Source organism: Columba livia, chromosome Z, assembly GCF_036013475.1.
Source record: "Columba livia isolate bColLiv1 breed racing homer chromosome Z, bColLiv1.pat.W.v2, whole genome shotgun sequence".
Classification (NCBI taxonomy): Eukaryota; Metazoa; Chordata; class Aves; order Columbiformes; family Columbidae; genus Columba; species Columba livia.
The window spans coordinates 63,027,334-63,052,017 of NC_088642.1; the positions used below are offsets into that span (position 1 = coordinate 63,027,334).

A 24,684-nucleotide genomic window follows, 5' to 3' on the forward strand; every position below is an offset into this window, starting at 1 on the left:
ATTGATTTTTTTTCTGTCATCTGAACTAAAGAGTTCAGGCAAATAAAAAAGACATGAATGTCTTTGCATATGTCTCAATAAACCAGTTTCCAGATGGTCTGGTTATATTGACTCAATAACAGTCCTGGCCTAAAATCAATGCACTTATAAGCACCTGGGATTTTTGCTTGACTGTACCAAACCCTTCCAAAGTTCTCTGATCAATAACTCTTAGTTTTTAAAGCACTGGTGACATTTTTTGACAGAGAACACCCAGTTTGCTGTAACAATATTTTGTTTTCCCAAGCTCACCACACCACTTTGTGTGATTCTAGTTGCTACAAAGGACCTGGTGCCCTAACAGGTTGGCCTCACTCTCCCAAGCCCCTTGACATGTGCCAGCTGCAGCTCCACACATGGGGCTATTCATAGGTCAGGTTTTGTGCCTAAAAGGTTTTTTAGTGCTGTGAGAGGTGTACGCAGAAACACCCCTGGTAAGGAGCAACAGGATGCTTCCAGCACTGCTATCTTCATAGTCAGCACGTGCCTGGCTATCAGAGTTACAGCAACTAGCTCAGCTTGCAAACTCTGCTTTTTAAAGAGGACAAAGGGGGTACAATAATAATTATAATAATAATGAGGCGTGGGCAGGAGGGGAAAGAATGAGGCCGCCTGTAATAAAATGTGTTTGACAAGTGGGAACAACATTCACAGTTAATCCCTGTTAAAAAGTGATCTAGGGTCACAAAGCTCTGGAGATGAGTTTCTTTTATTTTCTTTTTTATTTTCCTTTTTTTTTTTTTAATAGTTTTCCTTTCCTTTCCTTTCCTTTCCTTTCCTTTCCTTTCCTTTCCTTTCCTTTCCTTTCCTTTCCTTTCCTTTCCTTTCCTTTCCTTTCCTTTCCTTTCCTTTCCTTTCCTTTCCTTTCCTTTCCTTTCCTTTCCTTTCCTTTCCTTTCCTTTCCTTTCCTTTCCTTCTCCCTCTCTTCTCTCTCTCCTTTCCCCAAAAAAAACAACGCTGTTCCCGAGCCTTTGCCGGGCGGTCCCGGGAGGGTACGGCACACCCCGCCGGGAGGGGGCGCCCCGCCGCCGTGCTGCGCCTCTTCTCCAGGCATTACGGTAGGAGGGCCGCGCCGCGCCTCTTCCACCTGCCAGCGGGCTTTAAAGTTGCAGCCGGGCGAGACGCGCGATGACTCGGATCCCGGTGCCCGGGGCCGGCCGGCCGCTGCCAGCAACTGCTGGGACACATCGCTGTCCCGCAGCCGGAGCAGGCCCGGTGCGCGCTCCCTCTTTGGCTTAGGGGGAGTTTTTTTTTTCCGTCGCCCTCGCCTTCCTTGTTTTGGCTTTCTACCCGGTGGCAAAGGAGGGCCGGGGAAGGGCGGGGGGGGGACTGTTTCGCCCAGGAAATCCACATGCCTGCGGCGGGTCACCTGCGCGGCTCGGCCGCCGGCCCCGGCGTTGCCGTGGATTACCGCGCCTCCGCGCCCCTGCAGCGGCCGGGTGGCCGTGGGTAGTGCCGGTGCGATCGCCGCGGGCCTCTTCAGGGCAAACCATGGAGCCCAGTGCCCCGCCAGACCTGCGGGACGTCGAGCAAAAGCTGGGGCGCAAAGTGCCCGAGAGCCTTGCAGGGCCGTTGCGCGGGGAGGAGCTGCTGGGACGCCCCGTCCCCGCGCCCGCCCGCGGCCCCGCCGCAGCCCTCGGTCCCCGCCGCCGCCGCGCCGCCGCACTGACCAGGCTGGAAACGAAACTTCACCTCCTGAGGCAGGAGATGGTGAGTAGGCGGGCGCCAGCCGAGGGGCCCTTTGGCAGCTGTTGGGGCGTTTGCCGTACTCCCCCACACCACCGCCTCCTTCCCGGCGGCACCGGCTCTGCGCGGGGAGCGCTCCCCGCGAGGTGGGACGAGGGCGGCTTTCCCCCAGCCCCGCGACCCAGCCCCGCAGTAGGAAAGTGATGCTGCCCGCTCCCGGGAGCAGTCGCCGCTTCGCATCCCTCCGGTCCGACCACGCCGCGTCTGCCGGGGTGGCAGCAGCGCGGCCGCGGCCGCTGCCGCTGCTCAGGTGAGGAGGCGGTTGTTCAGCTGAACGCCGTGGGGGACGTGTAACTTGTCTCTTTTTCTCGGAGTTCTCCAATGGCTCGCTGTTGGCTTCTGTTGCTCTGTCAGCTGTCGTTAGAAGTACTGAAAGCTGGTGTATCAATAAACTAAATAATGCACATATCTCTCTCGTAAATCCATTTTCTGCATCACACCTGTTTCCTGCTGATGACTAATACCTAAAGAGACATTGGATGGTTTTGCGCTGAAAATTTGGCCTGGTATTCAGTGACTCAGTTTCTGGACATTGGTCTTCAGAGACTTACTTAGTTCCAAACAGGCTGTGCAGAAGGTACACAATAATTCTTGAACAAACAACTATTTATAATTTGACTGAGAGGTGAGTTTTTTTGCCAGTGGTCTGTGTTGGGATGGTGCTGTATTTAGTTCAGAACTTCTAACTTGTTTACTGTCTTAATGCAGGTACGTGTCCTACACTGTATGTCACCACCTCAACAAATTTTTTGATGATGCCATAAAACCGGCTTAATTCTTTTAAGCCAAACTAAAAACACACTTTGCAAGTAAGCAACTAGTGAACACTCAGCAGATATAATCTGACAGTGCACAGCACCTCAGATGCACAAGCATACTTGGCTTCCATTTTTTTTAGAGTGTAATTGTTATGGAGGTCCCAAAAGACTGTTTTGTAACAGTTCTTTCTATAGCTCTTGCCACTAAGCTTGTTTGGAAACAGTATGGAATCTGATCTTGTTGGCATGAGAATTGTGCTGGCAATTTGTTGAGATGACTTTATGCTACTATTTTGGAACTCAACCATTTATAGCAAACAATGCAATCTCATCCTATGCGAACAAGTATAATGCCATACCATCATCCCCTGTGCAACCTTATGTATATGTAAGCAAAAGGTGAGTGTGTTCATAAGAGTTTTTACAGATTAAGCTTCCTAGGAGAAAAAGGAAATAAAAAATGCATATTCTGAGAGTTAATATCCAATATTATGACCTTAATCTTAAGACAATTTATAAATCACAGTTGCTATCATATGGCTTCATGTGGTTTAAGAAATGCTACTGTCAAGGTTTAACAAAACCAGGACACTCACAAAACAAACTATCAAAATATTTTAGTGCAATGATCGCTGTGAATTTCAGTTTTAACACTTAAGTTCCACACTGTCAGCAGTTTATTTTTGAATTTTTTGAATTGAATGTCAGTGTTTATTTTTGAATTTTAAGCTTGCACAAGGATTGTAGAGTGACCTGCAGATAGCTTATGATGTAAAACTGTTAGGGATGTCTAACTGCAAAGGAAACATGAGTTCTTGTTCTTCTTCAATCAGAGTTCTTGGCATGACTGTCTAGATGTATCATGGCAGGTAGGCCTGTTAAGAGGGGGGAGGGGAGAAAGGAGTGACTTGCCCTCATCACCTTTTCCTGTCTAGTTGGTCTCTTCACTTACTTTACACTTGCAAGTTTCATGTCGAAATCTTCAGTTTGCATTTTCTTCTTCCTGCCACCCCCTTTCCTTATTTTTAACTCCTTCACCTCAGCATGAATGTGTTTTAGTCCCAACATCCTTGACCTCTCCTATACTTTGTCACTTGAATGACTGACTGACTTTCACATCTGAACTCATTACTCATGGTAAGAGGAGTTCTGTCACATACCTCTTCCCATATGACTTCTAGTCTGTGTATGGCCATTAAACCACCAATATAATGACTATTTGTCAAATGTGAAGTACTGGTACCCTATCTTTTTCATGCTGTCAGCTGTCTTCTGTAATCCAGAGCATGAAGCTGAACCATCTTCATGAGATTTTACTCCCTTTAGTGATTTAAGGATTTTCTTCTGTCCTGGAAGTTTCTTCAGGCTCTTAATCTGTCACTTTCCCCTCTACATCTTTCTTTGTGACGTTGTACAGATCTGATCAATTTAAGAACTTTATCAGGTAAAGATCATGCTGTTTCTTTCTCTTGTTTGTCCATATCATTCCTAAAACAGAGACAAAACTTTATCTAGCTTCTTATTTCACACCTCTTTAGTGTAGTATTATTTGGCTTTGCTGCAAGGCCTAAAAGGCCTTGAGCATATAGAAAAGCAGTTTATAGCTTCTGGAACAGTAAACAGATGCAAAAATGGAAAACATTAAAGGTGTAGAAGACCAAGTATCATCCATCAAGCTATCTTCTAGATGCACTATGATGACAGCTTCTGCAGTCCACTCACTGAACTCTGGATGGACACAACCGTGCTTTTTTTGCTTGCTTACTTCAGACTTATGACAAACCTTTTGTCAGGTTCGCAAAACAAAGTTATTCAGGCTCTTCTTTCCTAGTCACATATGAAAAAAACTTGACATTGTTTACCGTGCTGACATCTTGATCTTTGATGCTGAGCAGTACTGTCGCATTATCTTGTATTGTTTTTGTTAATGAAGATGTTTTAGACAGATGTGGCTACTTTTTGTTTCATTTTCTTTTTGTTTGTAGTTTGTTTTTTAAACTTGGCTTTATAAAAATTGTGCAATTATGCAGCTCAACTTCTTTCCTTTCCCACAGCTATTGTTTGTCACAATGACTGTGAGTGTGCTGACAAATTTGAACTACATCTGACAAACAAAGCAATTTTATAGGTACTTAGAATGTTTTGACTTATCATTGCATTTAAATTATGGTGATCTTGACTGTGCCAAAGATATCTTTTACTGCTAACTATGTCTTCTCATTGCTTTCCAGCCCCAATCAACTATAAAATACCTCTGTGTTTTCCCCTGACATCCTATTGTTTATCCCCTGACAATAAAAACCAATGAAATCATACCTGAACCTGCTTGCAATGCTTGCAAGTAGCCATGAAGCCTTAGCTCAGGCTGTGTATAAACCTTCCAGTGACCAGAGTAAATTTAAATGTACACAGTTTAAGTAGGTGAAAGTACTTGGTCAGTTAAAACTGGAGGGCCATCTCTTTTCCTGTCAATGCATTCTTTGTCCTTCAAAAGAAGCTGATCTTCCGTTCTTCCATTTATCTTGTATAAGAAGTCAGTGCTTACTGTGTTTCAGAACAAAGTAGTGATATCTGTTGGACTGGATACTTCTGAGCAAGTATGAGAGAGAGAGGGCAGAAGCTTTGAGAAGTCTCTCTCATAGATTTGCCATGTCCTTGAGCAAGAAGAGCATGAATGAAATGGTGAAAGTGATTACCTCTCCTGTGTCATCTGCTGTAGGGGAATGTTGAGAGATAAGAATAATATCATGCTGGTTTTGGCTGTGAGTTAAAGCACCTGACAGATTGGTGGTGTGTCTGTGAGGCAACCATACATCTGCTAGCTATAGGCCTTGAGACTTGCATCTTGCTTCCTCAGTTGGTTTTGCTGTTCGCGGTGGATGGTTCTTTTCCCCTCAAGCCTGATTTTGCTGGTAGTCAATGGAATCACACACAAAACACCATGGAGTATCTTTCTTGAAATGTGGGACTGTTCAGCCAGGCTGCTGTCACTTTCTTTTCCTTCAGTTTTCCCCGCTAAGGCCATGATGGAGACTCTGCTGGGTCCTGAAAACTTTTGAGGCATAAGGCCATCACATAATAGGAGAAGCAAGATGCAGTTGCCAGCATGGGTCAAAACACTGTGCTCTGGTCAGCCTGGAATGTACCTCCTACTAGCCTATGTGCCTTTGATTTGGTATGAAATTTGTCACAATGTTAATGTTAAACTCTTTCCTCCTCTGGTATTTTAGGTGGAACCTTCTCTTGGAGGATTAATAATAACCCTTTATAGCTACAGCCCTGTTTCTGGTGTATCATGCTCCTGAGCTCACCGTTCAATATGTATGACTTCAACAGCTACACACTGCAAAAAATAAAATCAGCACAAAATGATCCTGCTTCAAAAGCCTCATTCCCCCTTCACAAGTTCTGGGTTTACTCAAAGGGAGATTTTCTTTAACCCTTGAATAAAAAGAGTGTGTTGGTGTTTTTTTTCTTTGCTTTGTTGGGGTATTTTGTTTGTTTTCTTTTCATTCTGAAGTTTCCCAAATCGACTTTTTATTGGCTGTTTGAGAGCTTAAAAAATTAAACAGACTATAGTCTACATTGCATGCAATAAAAAAATAACATGGTTTACATAAAAATATTTCAGGCAGAAAAGATAAAGTGGGTCTTGGAAGTGAGGCATAAATGGCAGTGCTGGGAGATGTAGATGAGATTTCTTCCAGTGAATGCTGTTGAGGATCAAATATTGTTAATGAGTCTGAAGGCCAAACAGGTTATTCTGAATGCAGCAGATTTAAGGGTGAAGGAATAAAGAAATGGAAATAATTCTATTGCCAAGAAGCTGAGCACATCAGTTTTACAATACAGCTATTTGAGAGAGAGGTATATTGCTGTGCTCCTTCATTGATGTTTTTGCCCCTTTGGTCTCTGAGTTTACTATAACTCTTTGAAATGCTGATTAACATGGAGCTCTGACAAAATGAAGCAGAACTAGAAGTAGTTTTTACTGATTGGAATTATGCCATATATTATCTTTACAATTCCAGCGCTTCTCTTTTTTTATATCTTTTTGTTTGTTTCTTTCTTTCTTTCAATTTATCCTTAGCCAGTGAATGAAGGTGCTGGTTGGAGGACAGAGCTGCTTTAAGTCTGTTCTACCAGCTCTTAAGAGTGTGAACAACTTTGTATTTACTTAGATTTATAAGATCCGCAGTTGTGGGGGGTCTGCCTTTATTGGTTTCTTTAAAAGACCTTTTTAAGAGTCAACAACTGTGACTTGAAACTTCTCTTTAACACATGCTGTAGGTACAGGCTGCTACATTCGCTGTTTTGTATGATAACATCAATTGATTTAATTGCAGCCAGGATCTGGTTCAGTGTGTCTAGTCAGCAGTGCAAAGCTGTGTATCAGATTCTGGTTTTATATTTGATTATTTGGAATTTTTGCTTAAAAACTTGCTTGAAGATAAAATCTTAAATATAAAATTGCTAGTGGTTAAGCCTCAAGCCTGTGTAGGAGGGTTTGATTAACTTTCGTTTCTTAGTGAGCAGTTATTCAGTGAATCCCTGAAGTGAGGCTCTTCTTGGAAGAAGAAGGAAGGCATACAGAAATACAAATGAACTTATTTCACCTAATCCTCTGGAAGTTCACTGAAAAAGTTGGTAATTTTGGACATTACTAACATTGGACATTACTTCATGCCCACCGATTTGCATGGTGTAGTAGAAGAGTTTGTAATTTTTACATATACTGCAGATTGGGTAGTGGTATCATACTCAGGTTAAAAGGGATTTGTAGATAGATCACCAGCAAAAATAAGCTAATCTAGCAAGAAAAAAATACAACCTAATTATAGTACTAGAACTTTGCCAAGTTTTCCATCTTTTCATACTGTCTTTGGAAGGACAAGGTGAGCAAGGTTGTTTAAATTAATGCATATTTAAACATAACTTTTGACTGGCGAATCTCACCCAATGCCTGGCAAAAGAATTTGAATTGTGGAACATCTCCATGTTGTACTTAGTGCTTATGGCTGTTCCCATTCAGCTATAGCAGCCACCGAGGGGTTTAAGTGCCCAGGAAGTACAGATGATTATGTGCTTACATTATTAGCTGCTGCTTCACTGAGAGTCTGCAAAACATTGCTGATACCTTACCTAGCAGCATCAGTGTGAAATACTCGAGTACTCAAGTCTCATGTATGAATTGTCACAGCATTGTTGAAGATACTTCAGTTCAGGCTTCCCGTTAGACTGCCCGTGTACAGATGAGACTTTTCCCAGCCCTTATTTCAAAGAATATACATTATCATTTAATTATGTTTCTTTCTTGATTACTTTCTTTCAAGGGCAGAGAAGATTTTGGGTTTGAAGTTGCTTTTTAAAGTCTGATTGCTTACAATTTGTAATGAAAAGACATGAAGACTAAACCCCTTCTGCATAGAGCTCTACAGTTTAAGTGACATAAGCTTTTAGCAAAAAGATTACAAACTTTTTGATGAAATTAGCAGAACAGCATGATTTTCATAGAATAGCCTGCACTAAGATCATCTGGTTCAACCTTTCATGGGAAATGGAGACTGGATGAAATCATTGAGCATCATTTCCAATTGTGTCTTGAAAACCTCCATCGATGCAGACTCCACTATGTCCCTAGGGAGATTGTTCTAGTAATCCATTGTCCTCACTGTGAAAAACGTATTTATTTTATCAACATGAAACCTCTCCTGGTGCAACTTGTTTGTTATTGTTTTTTGGGGTTTTTTTTGTTGTTTTTTTTTTTTTTTTTGCATTTGTTTTGTTTCATTTTTGGGGGTTTTTTTCTGTTGTTTTGGTTTTGTTTGTTTGGTTGGTTTGTTGTTTGTTTGTTTGTTGTTGTTGTTCTGTGAATGCAAACCTTCTGTACTGGAGATATATAGGAAAGTGATGACTTTATAAGCTGTGATGACTCAGGAAAAGCTTGACCAAATATTGCTCTAAAATAACTGCAACAAAAGTGGATTTTTGCAGGCTTGTCAGAACGCTATTACATTATTTACAATGCCAAAAAAACTGTTAATTGCAGCTGTTAAAAGCAGGTAAAGAAGGAGGCAAGAGAAACTTGAATTTTTGCTGAAGTGTGAGGGTGTCCGTCAACACAGCAAATCTGAAGAGCAGGTTTTGGCTGATCAGTTTACTGAATGCTTAAGGCAGGGGAAAAACCCCAAAGAAACAAAACAAACAAAAAAAACACACAAGAAAAACAAACAAACAAAAAACCACCAAACAAACAAAAAAACACATAAACCTCTGTAAGACCTGAACATGTCTGGTTTTCTTGTAAGGAAAGTCCGGATATATTTTGGTCACTTAAGCTGTTCTGTCTTGCTGTCCTGTGGCCTTGTATGTACTGTAGTTGTATTTAAGTACAGTTTTGAAATACCATCCTTGTCATTGGATGTTCAGTTAATGCCAAAAGGGAATCACAGTACTAAGAATTTTAAACCTGTGAATCTAGGGCTTTTCAGCCACTTAAGAAAAACAGTAACATTTTGTGGCACACAGGATAAGTTGTTCAAGGACTGGAGAGAAAACTGGATAGGAGTGATTGCTACGGAGTCTGAGGAGAAGGTTGAAATATTTGTTCTGAAATATATAGCTACACTAAAGCCAAGGAGATTAATAATTAAAATAACGTTGATACTTTAATGAAGAAGATAAAACAATCCTACACATCCGTGTTTTGCAATTAAGTATGTGACTGTGAGGGGCTCTTCCTTTATCAGCTGAATGGCTACAAACCAAATCTAGCTGGGAAACCTGCTGTGCCTGCACTCACCATAGTAATGCTGCTTATGAAGTAGTAAGCCTTGCCTTGAGGGAAGGGTGCTTTCTGAGCTTGGTTTTAGTCTGTACAATGATACACAGAGCCATATGAGTACACAAATGGTCTTGATATCCCTAGAGCTAAGTATGCTCACATTTTGAATCTCTAGCAAGCTGTAGATGTGCTAGGAGTGAAACCTAGAATGACAGTGACAATATTTTTGCATGTGTTCATTGAAACAGTTGCATTGTAATCCATATGGTATAGCTATTTGTTTTCCTGTAGTAAATAGGTGCCTCACCAGGATACTTAATTTAGTAGTTGAATTTTCAGCTCTGTAGTGGCTTCTGTCAAATTAAAACATCACTAAGGATTATGCCTGCAACAAACTTCAAGAGATGTTTGACTGTGTTAGGAAGGTTTTCATGATACCAACAGGAAGGAACCCTAGTCTGGAGAGTGACCAAAATACTGTAAGCTGCCTTGTGTTACAGCTTTGGAAGATATAAACAACACAGCTCTAGTGTTTTTTCAGATATAGAAGCATATTTGGACAGTCAGTATTTCAGAAATGTCCTATTCTGTGTTGCAGCAGTGAGTCCCTCTGGCTGCCTGCCTGCCAATGAGCACGTGGAATAAAATGTCTTTAAAGATTCTTCCCCTTGAAGTTGTTCCAGAGGTCGTTTCCCTCCTTCTGTAAGAGGAGATAGAGAGAGGACACTTGAGAGTATACGTATTTCAGGTGTGAAAGTTAGCTACTCTGTTTTGTCAAAATGTACAACCTCTCACAGAACTTCCATAAACATGGAGAAGTCCAATACTGGTGCAGCCAGCTCTCAGCAATCTAATCCTTCTCCTACCTCCCCATCAGCCTGGCCTTTCTTAATACTTAACGTTTTGTCAAGGGAATAGTATGGCACATTTGTTAATTAACAGGAAATAGAAACTGGCTAAGCTGCTAGGATAAGTTATCTGAATGTTTCATTTGCTGTGCTGTAAAATAAACTCCCTGCAGTACCGTATTGCCCTGCTGGGTACAGTGCCACATGAAGTGAAAACATTTACTGCCTGTAAAGCAATGCTAAATTGCTATTTAACTGCTGGGAGTTTCAGATTTTATAAACGCCTTACCAGCTTAATTTGTAATTTTGTTCACTGTTGTTAGATACCAGCTGCATTCATGACTAAAATGCTTCCAGGAGAGTCATTGTACTGCAGTGCTGCTTTGACCATGAAACCTACCTCTATCTAGAAACAGAAGGAAGCACTCATCCAGGAATTAGAATGTAACAAATGTGTTGAGTGTTTCCAAACTCGCACATTTTTACCCCAAGGTAGGAGCAAAGGTAGAGCTCTGTTGCTGTACATTTTTCTGAGTATAATTTTTTCTGGCTTCCTAAAGAATTTCTACTGGTTTAAATGGTTGCACTGCTTTTTAAAACTCAGATATGTGCTTATGAGATGTAGCAAACATTGGACATGACTCTCTTAATACTGTTTGCTGAAAAGATATCTATATGTTGTGGGAACATTGTGCCTGAAATATTTTAGTCCCAAGTGGTGACCTGTGGCAGGTTCCTAGTGTTACAGGGTTTCTAGAAGAAAACTGTAAATCCTGCAACAGTAGAGAAAGCCTCTTTGCAAGAGAAGAGTAGTACTACTAGCATGCCAAAGCAACGGTAATTTTCTTCAACTTCAAATGCCTATGGAATTGAGGTACTCCTTCGTTAGTGCCTGGACACTAGTTGCTGTGACTGGAGCAGTGGAGTGGAGGCAGAATTGCTGCTTTTCCCATAGGCAGATGAGGTAACTCTCACTGTTCACCAATTCATATAGCTGGTTATGCTTTCACCAAGTGCAGAGCAGCAGTCCTCCCTTTTCAGAGGAAAAAGAGGTGCGACCTAAACAGTAGTATGATGTTTAAGCTTTTGTCATTTATCGCCTTAATTTTTATTAATTTTTAGTCTGTTGAAATCTAGTGATAAAATTACTTCAGAAGAGACCTAGCCAGCCCTTTTCAAATATAACCGTACTTCTATAGTCCAGCTTGGTTGTGTCCCAGATTTCCTTGTTTAGTTCTCTCACTTCCCAGGTCACTCCTGAGTATTGGTAAATGCTATATTTGTCTTTTCTTAGCCATCTAGTTCAAGTCTCGCACCTTATTTCTGCTCCCCAAGTAGCTTAGTAGTTAGTGGTTCCTCAGTAGAAGGAGAAATGGGAAATGTAAGAAATGACTTGGATTCCTTCTTACTCATATACCTCTGGTAACTTCGTTGATAATTATGATTAATATTCTTTGGTGAAGTAGGATCAAGCCATAGCGCCCCAGCAGCCTGCTATGTGGAAATCTTTGCTAAGAGCAAGTTTAGGCATTAAAAGAGGAATATGACATGACCTCAAGTGATGTAGGAGAAACTGAGGTCTGCACCATACAATGTGAATAATTGTTATTGATCAGAGGAGGACCAAATAAAATGGAAAGACTGGTACCTGAAGTGCCTGGTTTTGCCCTGAAGGTTATAGTTCGTGATTGATTACTTCTGCTGCCTTCTCATGAGATGTCCTTGGATACAAGCATAGGATTTCTGTTTGTTTGGTTTTTAATATATGTTTTCACTTTGTTACTTGGATAATCATGCCTTGTGACTTCCAGAACGTATTACTGCAGTGTGTTCTGTAGGAAGGAGCCAAAGGGCCTCTTGGCTTTTTGAGCCAAAATGGATCAAAAGCTGCAGTAGGATGCTTGGCTAGTTTTGTTGGCCAAATTCAGCATTCCAGCTTGCTAAAAATGGTACTAGCCTCTTGTTTGCTTTCTAGCTTTTTAACCTGGAGATTCCAGATGCAAGTTGACTGCTAGCTGCCCGATAGATTCTTAGTGGGTGAAAAAGAGCTAAACTATCTATGGGTATCTGGGAGTTTGAAGGCTATTTATGGTTGAAAGACTCAAAATAGGCAACTTCGCTTCATTTTAACTGAAAGATCTCAAATTTGCTAGTACATTCAAATGGGCACAAATCTTGTGTATGAACCATATTTTAGCATGATGGTGTCCACAGCAATGGGAAGACTTGGATGAAGTTTGTAGTTTAAAAGAAAGAAGCAAGGCTGAATCTGAAAGACATGCAACTTCATATAGTGCACAGATTAAACGTGAGGGGGAAAAAAGCTTATTTGATAAAATGTTGACTCAATTTTATTCAATAAGTTTGAAAAGCTTTAGCTCTGAAACATGATGTTCATAAACTTCATAGATAAAAAAAAAGACAGAGATCAGCATATCACTTTTCTAACTCTATTAAAGCAGTTCTGAGGGAACATGGGATCACTGTCTGTAAGTTCCTTCTTAGTCAGATAAACCCTCAGTAAACAGGATGGGAGTTTGCTGCCAGTAAATATTTGGTTGTTAGATTAAAAATATGCTTTTAACAGGATCGTCTTCAGGGCCACAAAATTATTACAAACAGAATCCCTTTATGAATTCTGGGGAGATTCAGACTAAGATTTGATATTTTTTTTTTTTTTTTAATCTTATGTGTCTCTACAGGAGTATTATGACAGCAGACTTGAATTTCAAGAAAGTTCAGTTAAGCAGTAATATTGTTGTGTCTCAGTTCTGACTTAATTAAAAAGTTGGAGTTTTTTGTTGATCTTTTTTTTTGTTTGTTTTAAAAATCATAATGAAGTGAGGATCACTGTTGTCTCAGTAAAAGCAGCATTTTCAGACTTCAGATATACCTCTAAGCAAAGCCCAAGATCTTATTTCACTTTTTAGTCCTGCACTTCTAAGCATGCTTACACAGCACCAGTAATAATACTAATTAATTTTAAAGGCATGAGGAAGTTCACAGTGCTCATTAACCCAACCTAATTCAGAAATGAAAGATGTTTTCTCCAGTTTTTGCACTATATTTTTAAAAGCATGTTTTGGTCAAGACAGGTATAAATAAGGCAGAGCGTGAAATCCAATAAACAAAGAAATCTAGATATGCTATTGAGTCACAGTGGTGTCGCATGTTGGTGGGAACAACACATACAGTCCTGTGTTGTGGCTGGTGTCAAGAACACGTTACGATGATGCTGTGATCGTACATCGGCTGTAGTGCTTTCTGACACCCACTGCGAATTGTTACTGCTGCATGTTGACCTGAATGCTTGCAGTGGTATTATCTTGTCTGTTAACATATGTGGGACCATTGTATGGATTTTTCTGGACATTTTCACCTCTGTCATACTAGATATATTTCTAAGGCCAGCTTAGGCTTTTATGACAGCACTACGGTGATATTTGGAAACTTTCAGTAAAAACTTCCCATAGTAGTAGAAGCTTTCTGCTCTTAAACCCCTACATTTTGGCACTGCTCCCTTTCATATTCATTCAACTAGGCTTTCAAATAACCAGGATCTTCTTGGAGTGTTTCTCTCTCTGAATTCTGTGGTGCTTCCATATTTAAAAAGCTGATTTAACATTTATTTTACTTGGGCAAGAGGTGAGGAAATAGGGACTTAACTAGCTAACCCTTATTTTTTTCCTGCTACCTGCTCTGTTATATAGCATGTTTCTCTCTGATAATAATAATCATACCTACTTTGTAGGTATTTAAATTGTTTCTTTTTTTTTTTCACAATGAAATAAAAAGGTGGCCAACAAGTAAAACAAAAAAAAAGATGTCCCCCCCCTGAGAGTTGTGTTACACTTAAGTATACAAGGTACCTCAAATAGTATAATGTAAAAAAAAGTGTACTCCACTGAGTGAATGATTCATCCAGATAACTGAGATTTTACTAGGCATTAATGCGAATGCCAGGCTGCACACAGATACTCCAAAGAAAAGGATCATGCACAATTCAAGGACATGGAAAAAGGCTTTGAGATCTACTTTTTTATTACGGAGATAATGTAATTAAACAATTGCACAACTTGGTGGAATGTATTTATCTGTCAAGTCTGAAGGGGATCAATTAGTATGTTTAAAATTAACATATTAAAATAGGGTGTTGTATGAGAAATGTAAATCATCAATACTGCGATTTCCCATACCAGATGATAACCATACTATCATAATATTTGGTTCATGTATTTGCAAGAAATGTCTTTGAAATCCGTTCATTAAATTATTTACACTCATTGCTTACTGAGCTAACTTGTTTGCTCATGAAGTTGTTTGGGCTCCTGATTATTCTGGTGGTGGCTCAGAGCTGACCTGCCCACTTCCTCGCTTTAGCTGATGGGTGTTTGGTAAGCTCTGAAGGAGAATCCTCCTTATCTGATGTCGAATCACACTCTCTTTCTCCTTCCTAGTTAAAAAATACTGTTCACAAGCTATGTTATGTTGTTGCTAAATTTTACAGAAGTACCTGTAGAAGTACTTATCCTAAGCATTTGATGGAGCATTGTACTAGAACTGCAGCAGGTTGAAACAAGATCATGACTAGGCTAGAGATTCTTTTTAGCCTAGCAAGATCTAGGGTGCGGACAGAAACTGAAGACAATGACTGCTCACTTTCTGAACCGCTGGAACTTCAGTGATTGAAATGTATTCTGCCTAGAAATCTACTATGAGGGTTTTAACAATGTTTGAGTCTTCAGGAGAAACAAGAGTTTAAATAATCTCTTTTGTAAAAGAAAGCAAAAAGTAAGTGATTAAGACTGCTTCTCTAAATTTTCACAAAGTTTTCATTGTGACTCGTTATGGAAGTGCAGCTGGAAAGAGTCAATGTAACTTGCTCAATTTGCAGAAATAAACTAGGTCAGCAAATTACAACTACAAATCAACAATGGGTCACATAAATTTAGCTTTTGCATACGTAGCTTCTCCCTTGTTTGAAAATCACCGCAAGCCTAATAAACATGATGAAGAAATGGGAAAAATGTTCCAGCAACACATAACACAAGTCCATGCTGAAAGAAACCAGGTGTGCAAAAAGCTTTTGATCTAAATGTATCAGTGTTGACCAAAATTTAATTTACCTAGATCGGTGTGGGGTAAATCACAGTCAGACACACATGGCATGATGACACTAGAGAACGTACCTCGACTCACTGGCAGTCTCAGGTCTGCCAGAGTTTGGTCACCACCTTTATTGTTTATGCAGATGAAGAAATTGAAGAAGTGAAAGAGCTCACATACGTTGTGCTGTAGATTGGGTTAGCTTGAATTATTGTAGTACCTAATTTAATCCAAGCTAGTTGACTTTGCAGTGGAGTAGATGTCGAGCAAATGTGGAGCATTCTCACAAGCGGTCAAGAGTTCCACCTTTGCATACATGATCCCTTCCAGCTAAGAACAGTAAACCTGTGTTCTTGTGCTCTGTCACATAAAAGCTCTCTGTTTTTTTGACAGGTGATGCTGATGATTGCATTCAAATTCAGAAGTCAGTGTAGGCATTCTGCTTTTTTGTCTTGCTTCTGAAATACCATTGACTAAAGTAGCTTATTTATACAAAGAAACCAGTGCAAACATCCTTCATCAGTGGGACAGTTTTGAAGTGGGCAAGAGGTTTAAAGTCATACACATGCATGTTTACTAATTAAAGTAGGATGGAGTTCATGCAGAGCCTATTAATCATCCTGTGTCTTTAAGGAGCAGATGTTTCTTTTGTACCTCTCATTTGTGGATTTATTTTAGATATACTAAATGAGGGGGGGCGGGGAAGGCTTTTCTTTTAGTCACTGGTATTGAGAAGCTATTGTAATATCATTCTGAGCTTGCTAACATTCAAGTGACATCCTCCATGCTTTATAGTGGTTGCTTAATAAACAAATCCTGTGTGTGTGACCTCACTCATCCCTGTTGTAAACATGTTAACTCAGTGACTCCAATTAAATAATGCTTGCATTCACTTATTTTGAATTTTGGAGTTTGAATAGGTTGCTTATGGTCTTTTTAGCTTGTTATGTATATTCTCTCACAGAGTTACTTGATGAGGTTTTATTTTTGAGTTACGTATCCTTTTATATCTGCTTGCTAAATTCCTATCTTCATAAGACTCAACATTGCCAGCCAGTGTTTATTTTATTTTTCACACTCTCACCTTTCTCTTTGGGAGTTAATTTTCTTAGTTACTTTACAAATTGTTATTTAGTGTTTGCAATAGCAAAAATAACACCAGGACAAAATGGAATAAGTTTGGCTTTTGCGAAGAGACTTCTCAGAGTTCAAACCAAATTATTCTTTGGACGTTAATTGTTAGATTTTTAAATTTTTTTGTTACACCTCAAATGAATCAATAGAATTCATTTTTCCATGGGAAAAAAAGGGGGGGGAGGTAGGAGTATAGAAGTAGCTGGGTAACCATGAAGCTGTTCATCCTGAATGACCCAGGAAACAGAAGAAATTGAAAGGGAAAGTGGAAAGCTGTCTCTGACACACCCTAGAAGAAGGAGAACAGCAGTAGCATTGATACTCCTAAACCATAGTGGTTATGCACACCAGTTTGGCATGGAAAGATTCTACTGTTTTGAATTTCTGTTTGTAAAATGGGCAGTAGAGATGGGTATTCGCAGTGTTAAACAACAGATGGAATAGGCTCCACTGCCCATTTCATCTAACCTTTTCATGTCTGAATTTTCTCTGCAAGTTCGCACACAGCTTTCAGTGGGGTACTTAATTTGCTACTGTTTCCGTCCAGCTTCCATTTATTGTGGGATATCTGTCCATAATTATACTGCTTTGGAAACACACATTCCATACTAGATGAGTGTTCGACTCCTGCCCAAGAAACTACGCAGAGCAGAACTTCTGAGCTGGATGACTTAAATAGTTCCTTGAGTCCATTAACCTGTAAGTTTAAGATTTTATGTCTTGTAGTGACTTATTTCACTGTGCTCTGGCTCAGAGATTTGTCTTGAAGGAAATATCTTGTTTTTCAGGCTCAGTGATTTCCTTTCCTTTTACTAGTGGGCTCTTTACCCAACACAACATAAAGGTGTTGAGGAAAAAGTGAAACTAATATCTTTTAAATAAGCTTAGGAGTATCTTTTCTTCAGACCACATTTTAGGGCTACCATTAATATCCCTGCAGACTTCCTGTAGTTAAAAGAAGCAGCAGCAGCAGCATGTGAACCCTGGGATCTAGAAGAAAGTAATCTGCAGAAAGGAACTAGGGTTGCAGACAGCTTTGACAGATTAAAAGGATATATTGAACAGAATTTTTAACTTTGTCATTTTTGGAGAGGAAGGGGACTGTCTGTGTTTGGATCCAGCTGGAAGCTATGTCTGCAAAGCATGCGGCAGGGATACATGAGTCCATTCTGCCTGTAGTCTGAGTGCAAGTGCAACTTTGATCCAAAAGCAAAATGACCAGGCTAAAGCACTATTTTGGTTACTTCCATGAAGCAATAATTGTCTTTGTTAGCAACCCTGGTCATTAAGAGTTTTCTTATAAAACCGATAGCCTATTCAATTTGTTTTTAAGGAAACACTGTATGTATAAAAATTACATGAATATTTTTATATATCTGTATATACATATATCAACACAGATGTCCATATGTTTGTGTATATATATTATTTTTAATAAATTATGGCAATGTTGGGCACATGTTATTATGGAAGAACATAAGCAAGGCTAGTGGTGCCAGGAAGAAATATATTGTTAGAACATCTGGTATTGTTCTAACAACAATAGGAGGCAGAGAGGCACAGACAGGTGTTTAGGCCAGTTATCCCTTCCAGACTGAAGATCTGGTTGTGTCTGAATGCTAATCTGTTCTGCCCACCAGACTGTGTTACTTGAAAGATGCTCACTGTCACCTTAATTTCATTATTTCCTCTTGCCATGACTAGCTGTTTAATGCTAAACATTTTTGATCCTTCCTGGGGATCGGCACTACTGTGATTATACAAAGTAAGCAAAAAGATTTGAAAGCTAGCCTGTAACTAGAATTTCTTTTTTTGCTCCCTTGTCACAATTCCTCTGTACACCAGAAGTTTGTGCTGAGTTCTGATACATACTCACACACACCTTACTTATGGTGATGCTGTGCTCTACCTTCAAAAAGTAGCTGTTATAAGCTGTTCTGAAATACCTGTATTAACTATGATACACTGTTTAGATTACTTCTGAAATGCATTGTTACTGTGCATAAAGAATGGAGCTGTCAAACATGATGTGATCTTGTTGTGGTTAGTTCCTTTAGTTGAAACATATTGAAACTGACTTGTTTACTCCAGCAGTTACATGCATTGGAACTATGTGAGTATGTACTAATGGGATTGGGCCAAAGCTGGTAAGAGGCAAGAAATGTTCAAAATGACATTTTTGTGTTATCTAGGAGATGACAAAGTAAGCCGTCTTAAAGGAAGATGACACTTGGTGGACTACTTTTAAATGTTTGCTTTAGGAAAAGCACACTCTTGATATGGGAGACTTGGGCTCAGTGCTGTAGCTTGGAGGAGGACTCGAGTATGCAGGAATGCAAAGAATTACAGCCAGTAAGGCTGTTCCACAGAAATGCTGAAGCTGTGGGTATGTTTAGAGCAAAAAATTATTTCCTGTGAACTGAATCTGAAATATATGAGATGCCTTCTTTATCTAAAAGGGACTGTTTCATTAGAAGCGTATTGGTGCTAACTCTGTTAAACATTTCCTTAATCAGCCTTTTGGGAAATTAGCTGTCTCCAAGCTTGCTTATGTTCAGCAAGTTGCCAAAGTCTGTAGTTGCATTTGAGAAGCTGGGTAATTTGCTGCTTTCATGACAGCCTAGTTGCTGAGCAAATGTTTTATAATGATTTATGGGTAGGAGTAAAGGAACTGGTGAGAGCAGGTGAGCTACGAAATGATCAATCTCTTTTCAGAATCTCACATCTGAAACAATGATAGATGAGCAGTATTGTTATAACTGTGAATGGTAAAGTTATTTTGCACAGTACCAGGTTAGCTATGTTAAACTGTGTGATATTGGACTGAGGGTAATTCAGAAGGCATTCTGGGGACTGAGGAAGGAGACTGAGAATACATATGAGAGTTACATAGACAGTATGTTACTAATGAAGTTTGAGATATCTTTGTGTTGGGTTCACCCTGACCAGTAACTAGGCACCCACCAGATGCTCACTCACTTCCCTCTAACCCTCCAGTAGTATGGGGGAGAGAACCAGAAGAACAAAAGTGATAAAAACTCATGTTTTTTATTAAAGACAGTTTAATAAGTGAAGAAAGAAAAAATGAAAAAATGAGGTGCAAATTCAGTCACTCAGCATCTTCCAGCAGTAGATCAATGCTCAGCCAGTCCCCAAGAAACAGCTACACTGGAAAGACCAAACCCATGGGTTTTATTGCTGAGCACAGCACTATATAGCAGGAAGTATCCCTTTGGTCAGTTCTGGTCGACTGTCCCAGCTCTGTTATCTCTGAAGGTCTTTCCCAGTTCCAGCCTACTCACCAAAGTTTGAGAGTGAAAAACATGGCCTTGATGCCATGTAATCACTGTTCAGCAACAGCTGGAGCACTGGTATGGTAACATTGTTTTAGTCACAGATATAGAACACAGCACCATACTGACTGCCATGAAGCATCACAGCCAGAGTCGTTATGGTTTTCTAGAGGATCTAACAGAATAAAAATATATTAAAATAGCTTTTTGAACAACTGTACCAGGTCATTGTAATTTAGGATATTGAGAAGATAGAATCTGAGTATGGATTGTCCAGATTGTACTCTTGGCAAAACAAGATGCAGTCTTTACTTCCTGAGTATATTGATTCTGTTCCAGCCCATTGTGGATGAACAATACAGGTACTTTATTTCTGTGTAATAATTGTGGACTTGGAGAATAGCATTAAATGTCTATTGTCTGGCATAGCAGATCTTGCTTGCTTCCTTATTTCTCAATTGAATGAAGATGCTCCAATTTTTGATATACTGTATTGTCTTTTTTAGAATTAATAATCTGAAAGTTTTTAGTGCCCTATGGAAGAAAAGCATGTAATATCCGTGTATATATCAGACATTATGGCATATATATTTCTGTAGGGAAGGACACTCAAATGATATACAAGGGAAAGTATTTTCCAATGCATGTATTAAAGTAGTGATATATCTGCATGTAGTATACTTGATTAGTACAATTAAAGGATGTAAGAATTTGTGATAAAATGTGACACACATTACATGCTAGGCATGGTATGCCATTTGAGTAAATCTGAAATGACTGGTGTATTTTTTTTCTGGTGGTTTTAAGTTTCCAGCCCTGTGTTGACACTGTGGCAAAAGTTCATCTAGGTAGAGGTCTTACTCTGCAAGTGATGAGACTGGAAGTATGTCAGTTGTGATGTCAAACATTTAGTGGTGTTGAGGTGCTGTTAGAAAAGGCTGGAGAGTTGATTTGGTCACAAACTAGCATTATCTTCTCACAGTATGGATGGAAGTAGCTTCTGGCTCTCCACACTTGATAAAATGGTCAAATCTGGAATCAATCTTCAGTTTGCCAGACTGCCTTTTCAGTATTTTTACTTGGTTCATGTGATGAATAGGAGGTCACACAGACTTTTTTTTTCCAATACCTGTGATGTTTCAGATGAAAAGAAGCAACAAATAAAACCCTTAGGCCTTAACTTTATGTGTAATCTCATTGTGGAAATTTGATTAAAACAATGACTTATAAGGTTTGTCTGTTAAATAAAGCATGAAGTCAGTTAAATAAATCTGTGAAATGTAACGTGGTAATATTCCACTGTGCTTTACCATTAACACTTCTGTTTGTATACATCAACCACCACAGCTACCTTGGAAAGTAGGACTTTGTGCTTAATTTCGATTTTTTATTTAATTATTTTTTGCATATTCTTGCTCTTTTGGCTAATCTATAATAAATTATTGACTGAACTCATCACCTTAATCTAATATGGGTTTAAATAATTTGAAATTTACAGTTTCAATAAGTTCAATATTTCAGCTCTCAGACTTTTATACAGTGGCTTGTAACATAAACTCAGGTGGAGTGTGAATAGAAGTTAAAAATCCACAGGCCTTTTTCCAAATGTTGCATATCTGGAAATTTTAGATTATCCAGGTAGCCATAATAAGGATAATTTGGGGTGAACGCATAGCTGCCTGAACTGCTAAGTAGCTTAGAGTAATTGTAAATGGAATTGGATTTGTGTCTTGCTTCTCTGAATAATGAAAAGCTATCCCCAAGAGCTGTCATAGCAGCTGTGTTCCTTCTCTAAATAGCATTGTACTGGTGTGTGTGCAAGCCTTGTCATTGATTAGCATTCCTGTTAAGGGACTGCTTATGTAGTCTGATCAGGCTCCCACTTGAATTTCATTGAAAATATAAGTATAGAACTACTTTTTTTTTTTTTTTTTTAAACTAATTATTTAAATAGATTTGTCCTTTATGTGACAGGTGGTTTTTTTCCTGTGTGGTTTTTTTGATTATTTTTTAACCCATTCATTGCCTCCAGCCTGCTATTTAGAGTTTGATTTTGAAGAAAATGAGTCATTTTTTTAAATCACTTTTGCCTTGTAGGTTAATCTCCGAGCCACTGATGTGAAGCTTATGCGCCAGCTACTCATCATCAATGAAAGTATTGAATCAATCAAGTGGATGATTGAAGAGAAGGCCATTGCCAGCAGAGGTAGCAGTTTGAGTGGCAGCCTGTGCAGCTTGCTGGAAAGTCAGGAGACATCCTTCCACGGCAGCTGTAACAGTTTACAAGACTGTAGTGATGGACTGGATGGAATATCAGTGGGGAGTTATTTGGACACCTTAGTGGATGATGTCCCTGGTCACCAAACACCTTCAGATATGGACCAGTTCAGCGATTCTTCTATTATGGAGGACTCACAACCTCTGCATAAGCATCCCAAAATTGATTCTGATGAGTACTACTGTTTTGGTTAATAAAACCGAATTCCAGTGGGACACAAATGCACTCGTACTTACCGTTTTTCTTTGCTACTTTATTTCATGTGCAAAAACCTCCAAACTTCTCTTGGAAGGAAAACATAACATGTACTTTGTTTCCAATAACTTTTTTGTTGCTTCTAATACATTTCTCCTTAGTGGGCTGGGCTTTTCTCCTCCTCACCTTTTTCTTAATTTATTGTCACAATTTTTCTTTCTTTTTGTTTCCATGTTTTGCAATGCTGTATTTACAGGTCTTTAAAAGTGGTGAAGGAAAAGCTTTCTCTTTAAAATGGGACATCAGGGAACGAGAGCAACAATTTTTGTATTTGTTGCCAATAAAATATCTTCTGATAAACACATGGTGTGGTAAATTTTCTTGACTGCAAGGTCCTTTTTGACCTTTCCAAAGACACTGTTCTTACGAGGCCTTAAATCTGAATCTTGAAAATACCTCTGCAAAATAATTTTCCTTTTGTAAGCAGTGATATTTGATTCTGTTAAGCTGTCCTTACATGGAATATAAAGTATCCTAAACTTTTCTGTGTGTGTTTTTTTTCTTCTTAAATGTTCTCATCCTCCTTGTCTAAATACGATTTTAAAGTCTGGGCTTCATTGGTGTCTTGCCATGATGCATTCCAATACTGGAAGCTCTGCGTGAGTATATTTTATTTTTGTGCTTTGTACCTTTCATTCTAACCAAACCTGCTGTTTTATAGGCACAGCCTATATCTGTAGAAAAATGAAAGAGGCATCCCACATTAAAAATATTCAATTCTAATAGTTCAGATACTAAGCCAAAATTCCTCAGTGAAGTTATTTTTAAAATGTAATTTAAAATCTTGACAGTTTTTTACCTTGTAATTTTGAGGGATTTAGAAGGCACTGGTGACACATTTTACAGGACCCAGCATGCTAGAAGGCATGTCCTATTTTGCTTTTGTATGCGCACCCTCATACTTAACAAATATGCTTTGTTTTTATGAAATGTTATTACTAAGAGAAAGTGTTGCCCTACTGTCTTTTTGTTTCCTATTCTCATTAATAAAATAAGAGTTTACTTTAACCTTTTTGTGCCTGGTGGTGCAGTTGAGAGGTACAGCTAGTCATTCATATTGGAAGCATATGAGAAGAAAGGAACAAATTACTGTGTGGAAGGTCTCCGGCCATGCTTTTGTGCAGATTAGGAGGCAGATTCTTCTTTTAATTGCTATAGAATCATAAAGAGACAAGTTTTTATCCTTCTACAGTAAAGAAAAAATAAAGGAAACAATTGAACTGGACGCTTCAAAAGGTTAATTAATACATATTTCCAGCTTACAGATAGTAAAAAAGGTATTCATACTTACACACCCTCTAGAAGTGTCCTGTCTGTCATGTCTGTATTCCTATTGCCAGTAAAGCAAGAAATTCTCTCACCAAAGAAACTGATGTTTGCCAATTATAGTACAGGCTCCCTGTTTAAAATGTCTTTCACACATACTGAGGGAGTAAAGCTGGTACATGCAGCAGTTGACATATATTGGTTTGGTTAATTTTGTGGCAAAGTAGTAGCCCAATAAGGTTTTGCTCTTCCAAGCCATGCTTCTATGGACCTGTCTTGTCCAGCCCTGATCAACATCAAATGTGGAGAAAAGTAAAAACTGGAGAAGTTGAAAGTGGCGATTTAGGCTTTGTGGTTAGCTCCATAACTTTTCAATACAGTAGATGTACTTGTCCCTCAAAATTGGAAACAAAAAAAAATCTATATATTTTGCTTCAGACTTCATGATTTATTCAAATAGGAGTGAAGAAATGTGTGGTTACCGAGAATGAGGCTTCTCAGTCCAACTTCTGTGATCAACCAGGGTATTGCAGATAGCTTGAAGGAAAACTGAGGCAAGCCCTCAACTGACAATGCTGTGCTGACTTAACATTTTTAGGTTGTTTTTTTTTTTTTTTTTTAATTCCTTCTCCATCTTGTGACTGCTGGAAATAGTTTGCAAAAACAAACAAACAAACAAACAAACAACTTGAACAAAAAAATAGATCTTGGTGTACCATTTAATCGAATATCCACTGTGAATTCAAAATAGCTTTTATTACTTTAAATAATTTGAATCTAAGGAACAGAACTAATTCTCTGTTGTAAAACTGTGACTCTCCTGAAAGTTTTTCTACCTTTATTGCTTGGCATGGAAGTTAAACATCAGGATGTATACTGCCTCTGAATGTAATCCAACTAAGATTTTAGGCAGTAGGCCAATATGCACATAAAATTTTTCTACTATGAAGGAAATTCAAAAATATTCCTAACATACCTTCTCAAATATCCTCTAGAGTTATATTGAAATTACTTCAAGGAAAATACAGGCTGTATCTGTCACCTACCCACTCACAGCTGTAATACTGGAAAAAGAGTAATTACATCAGTGATAGATTTATCATATTATGATTAAAAAGTTAATTTAAATGGAAAAGAAATCTGACCATAAAAAAAAAAAGCCCACTGCTACAAGTGG

The 24,684-nt window shown here is 39.0% G+C and overlaps 1 protein-coding gene and 1 long non-coding RNA gene across 2 annotated transcripts; both read left to right on the forward strand.

Moving 5' to 3' along the window:
- Positions 1–1,137: 1,137 nt before the first annotated feature.
- Positions 1,138–22,724, forward strand: LURAP1L (leucine rich adaptor protein 1 like). The gene is made up of 2 exons (XM_065046090.1): positions 1,138–1,749; positions 21,806–22,724. The coding sequence occupies exons 1-2, from the start codon at positions 1,531–1,533 to the stop codon at positions 22,178–22,180; spliced, it is 594 nt and encodes a 197-aa protein (XP_064902162.1). The 5' UTR covers positions 1,138–1,530; the 3' UTR covers positions 22,181–22,724.
- Positions 2,043–8,812, forward strand: LOC135577298 (uncharacterized). Its single transcript, XR_010468987.1, has 2 exons — positions 2,043–4,671; positions 5,774–8,812. It is a non-coding gene; the product is annotated as an uncharacterized LOC135577298 (long non-coding RNA).
- Positions 22,725–24,684: the final 1,960 nt, after the last annotated feature.

Coding starts and splice junctions, on each gene's coding strand:
- LURAP1L (XM_065046090.1), top strand. CDS start 1,531: ATGGAGCCCAGTGCCCCGCCAGACCTGCGGGACGTCGAGCAAAAGCTG. Junction 1,750..21,805: donor ACCTCCTGAGGCAGGAGATG/GTGAGTAGGCGG, acceptor TTTGCCTTGTAG/GTTAATCTCCGAGCCACTGA.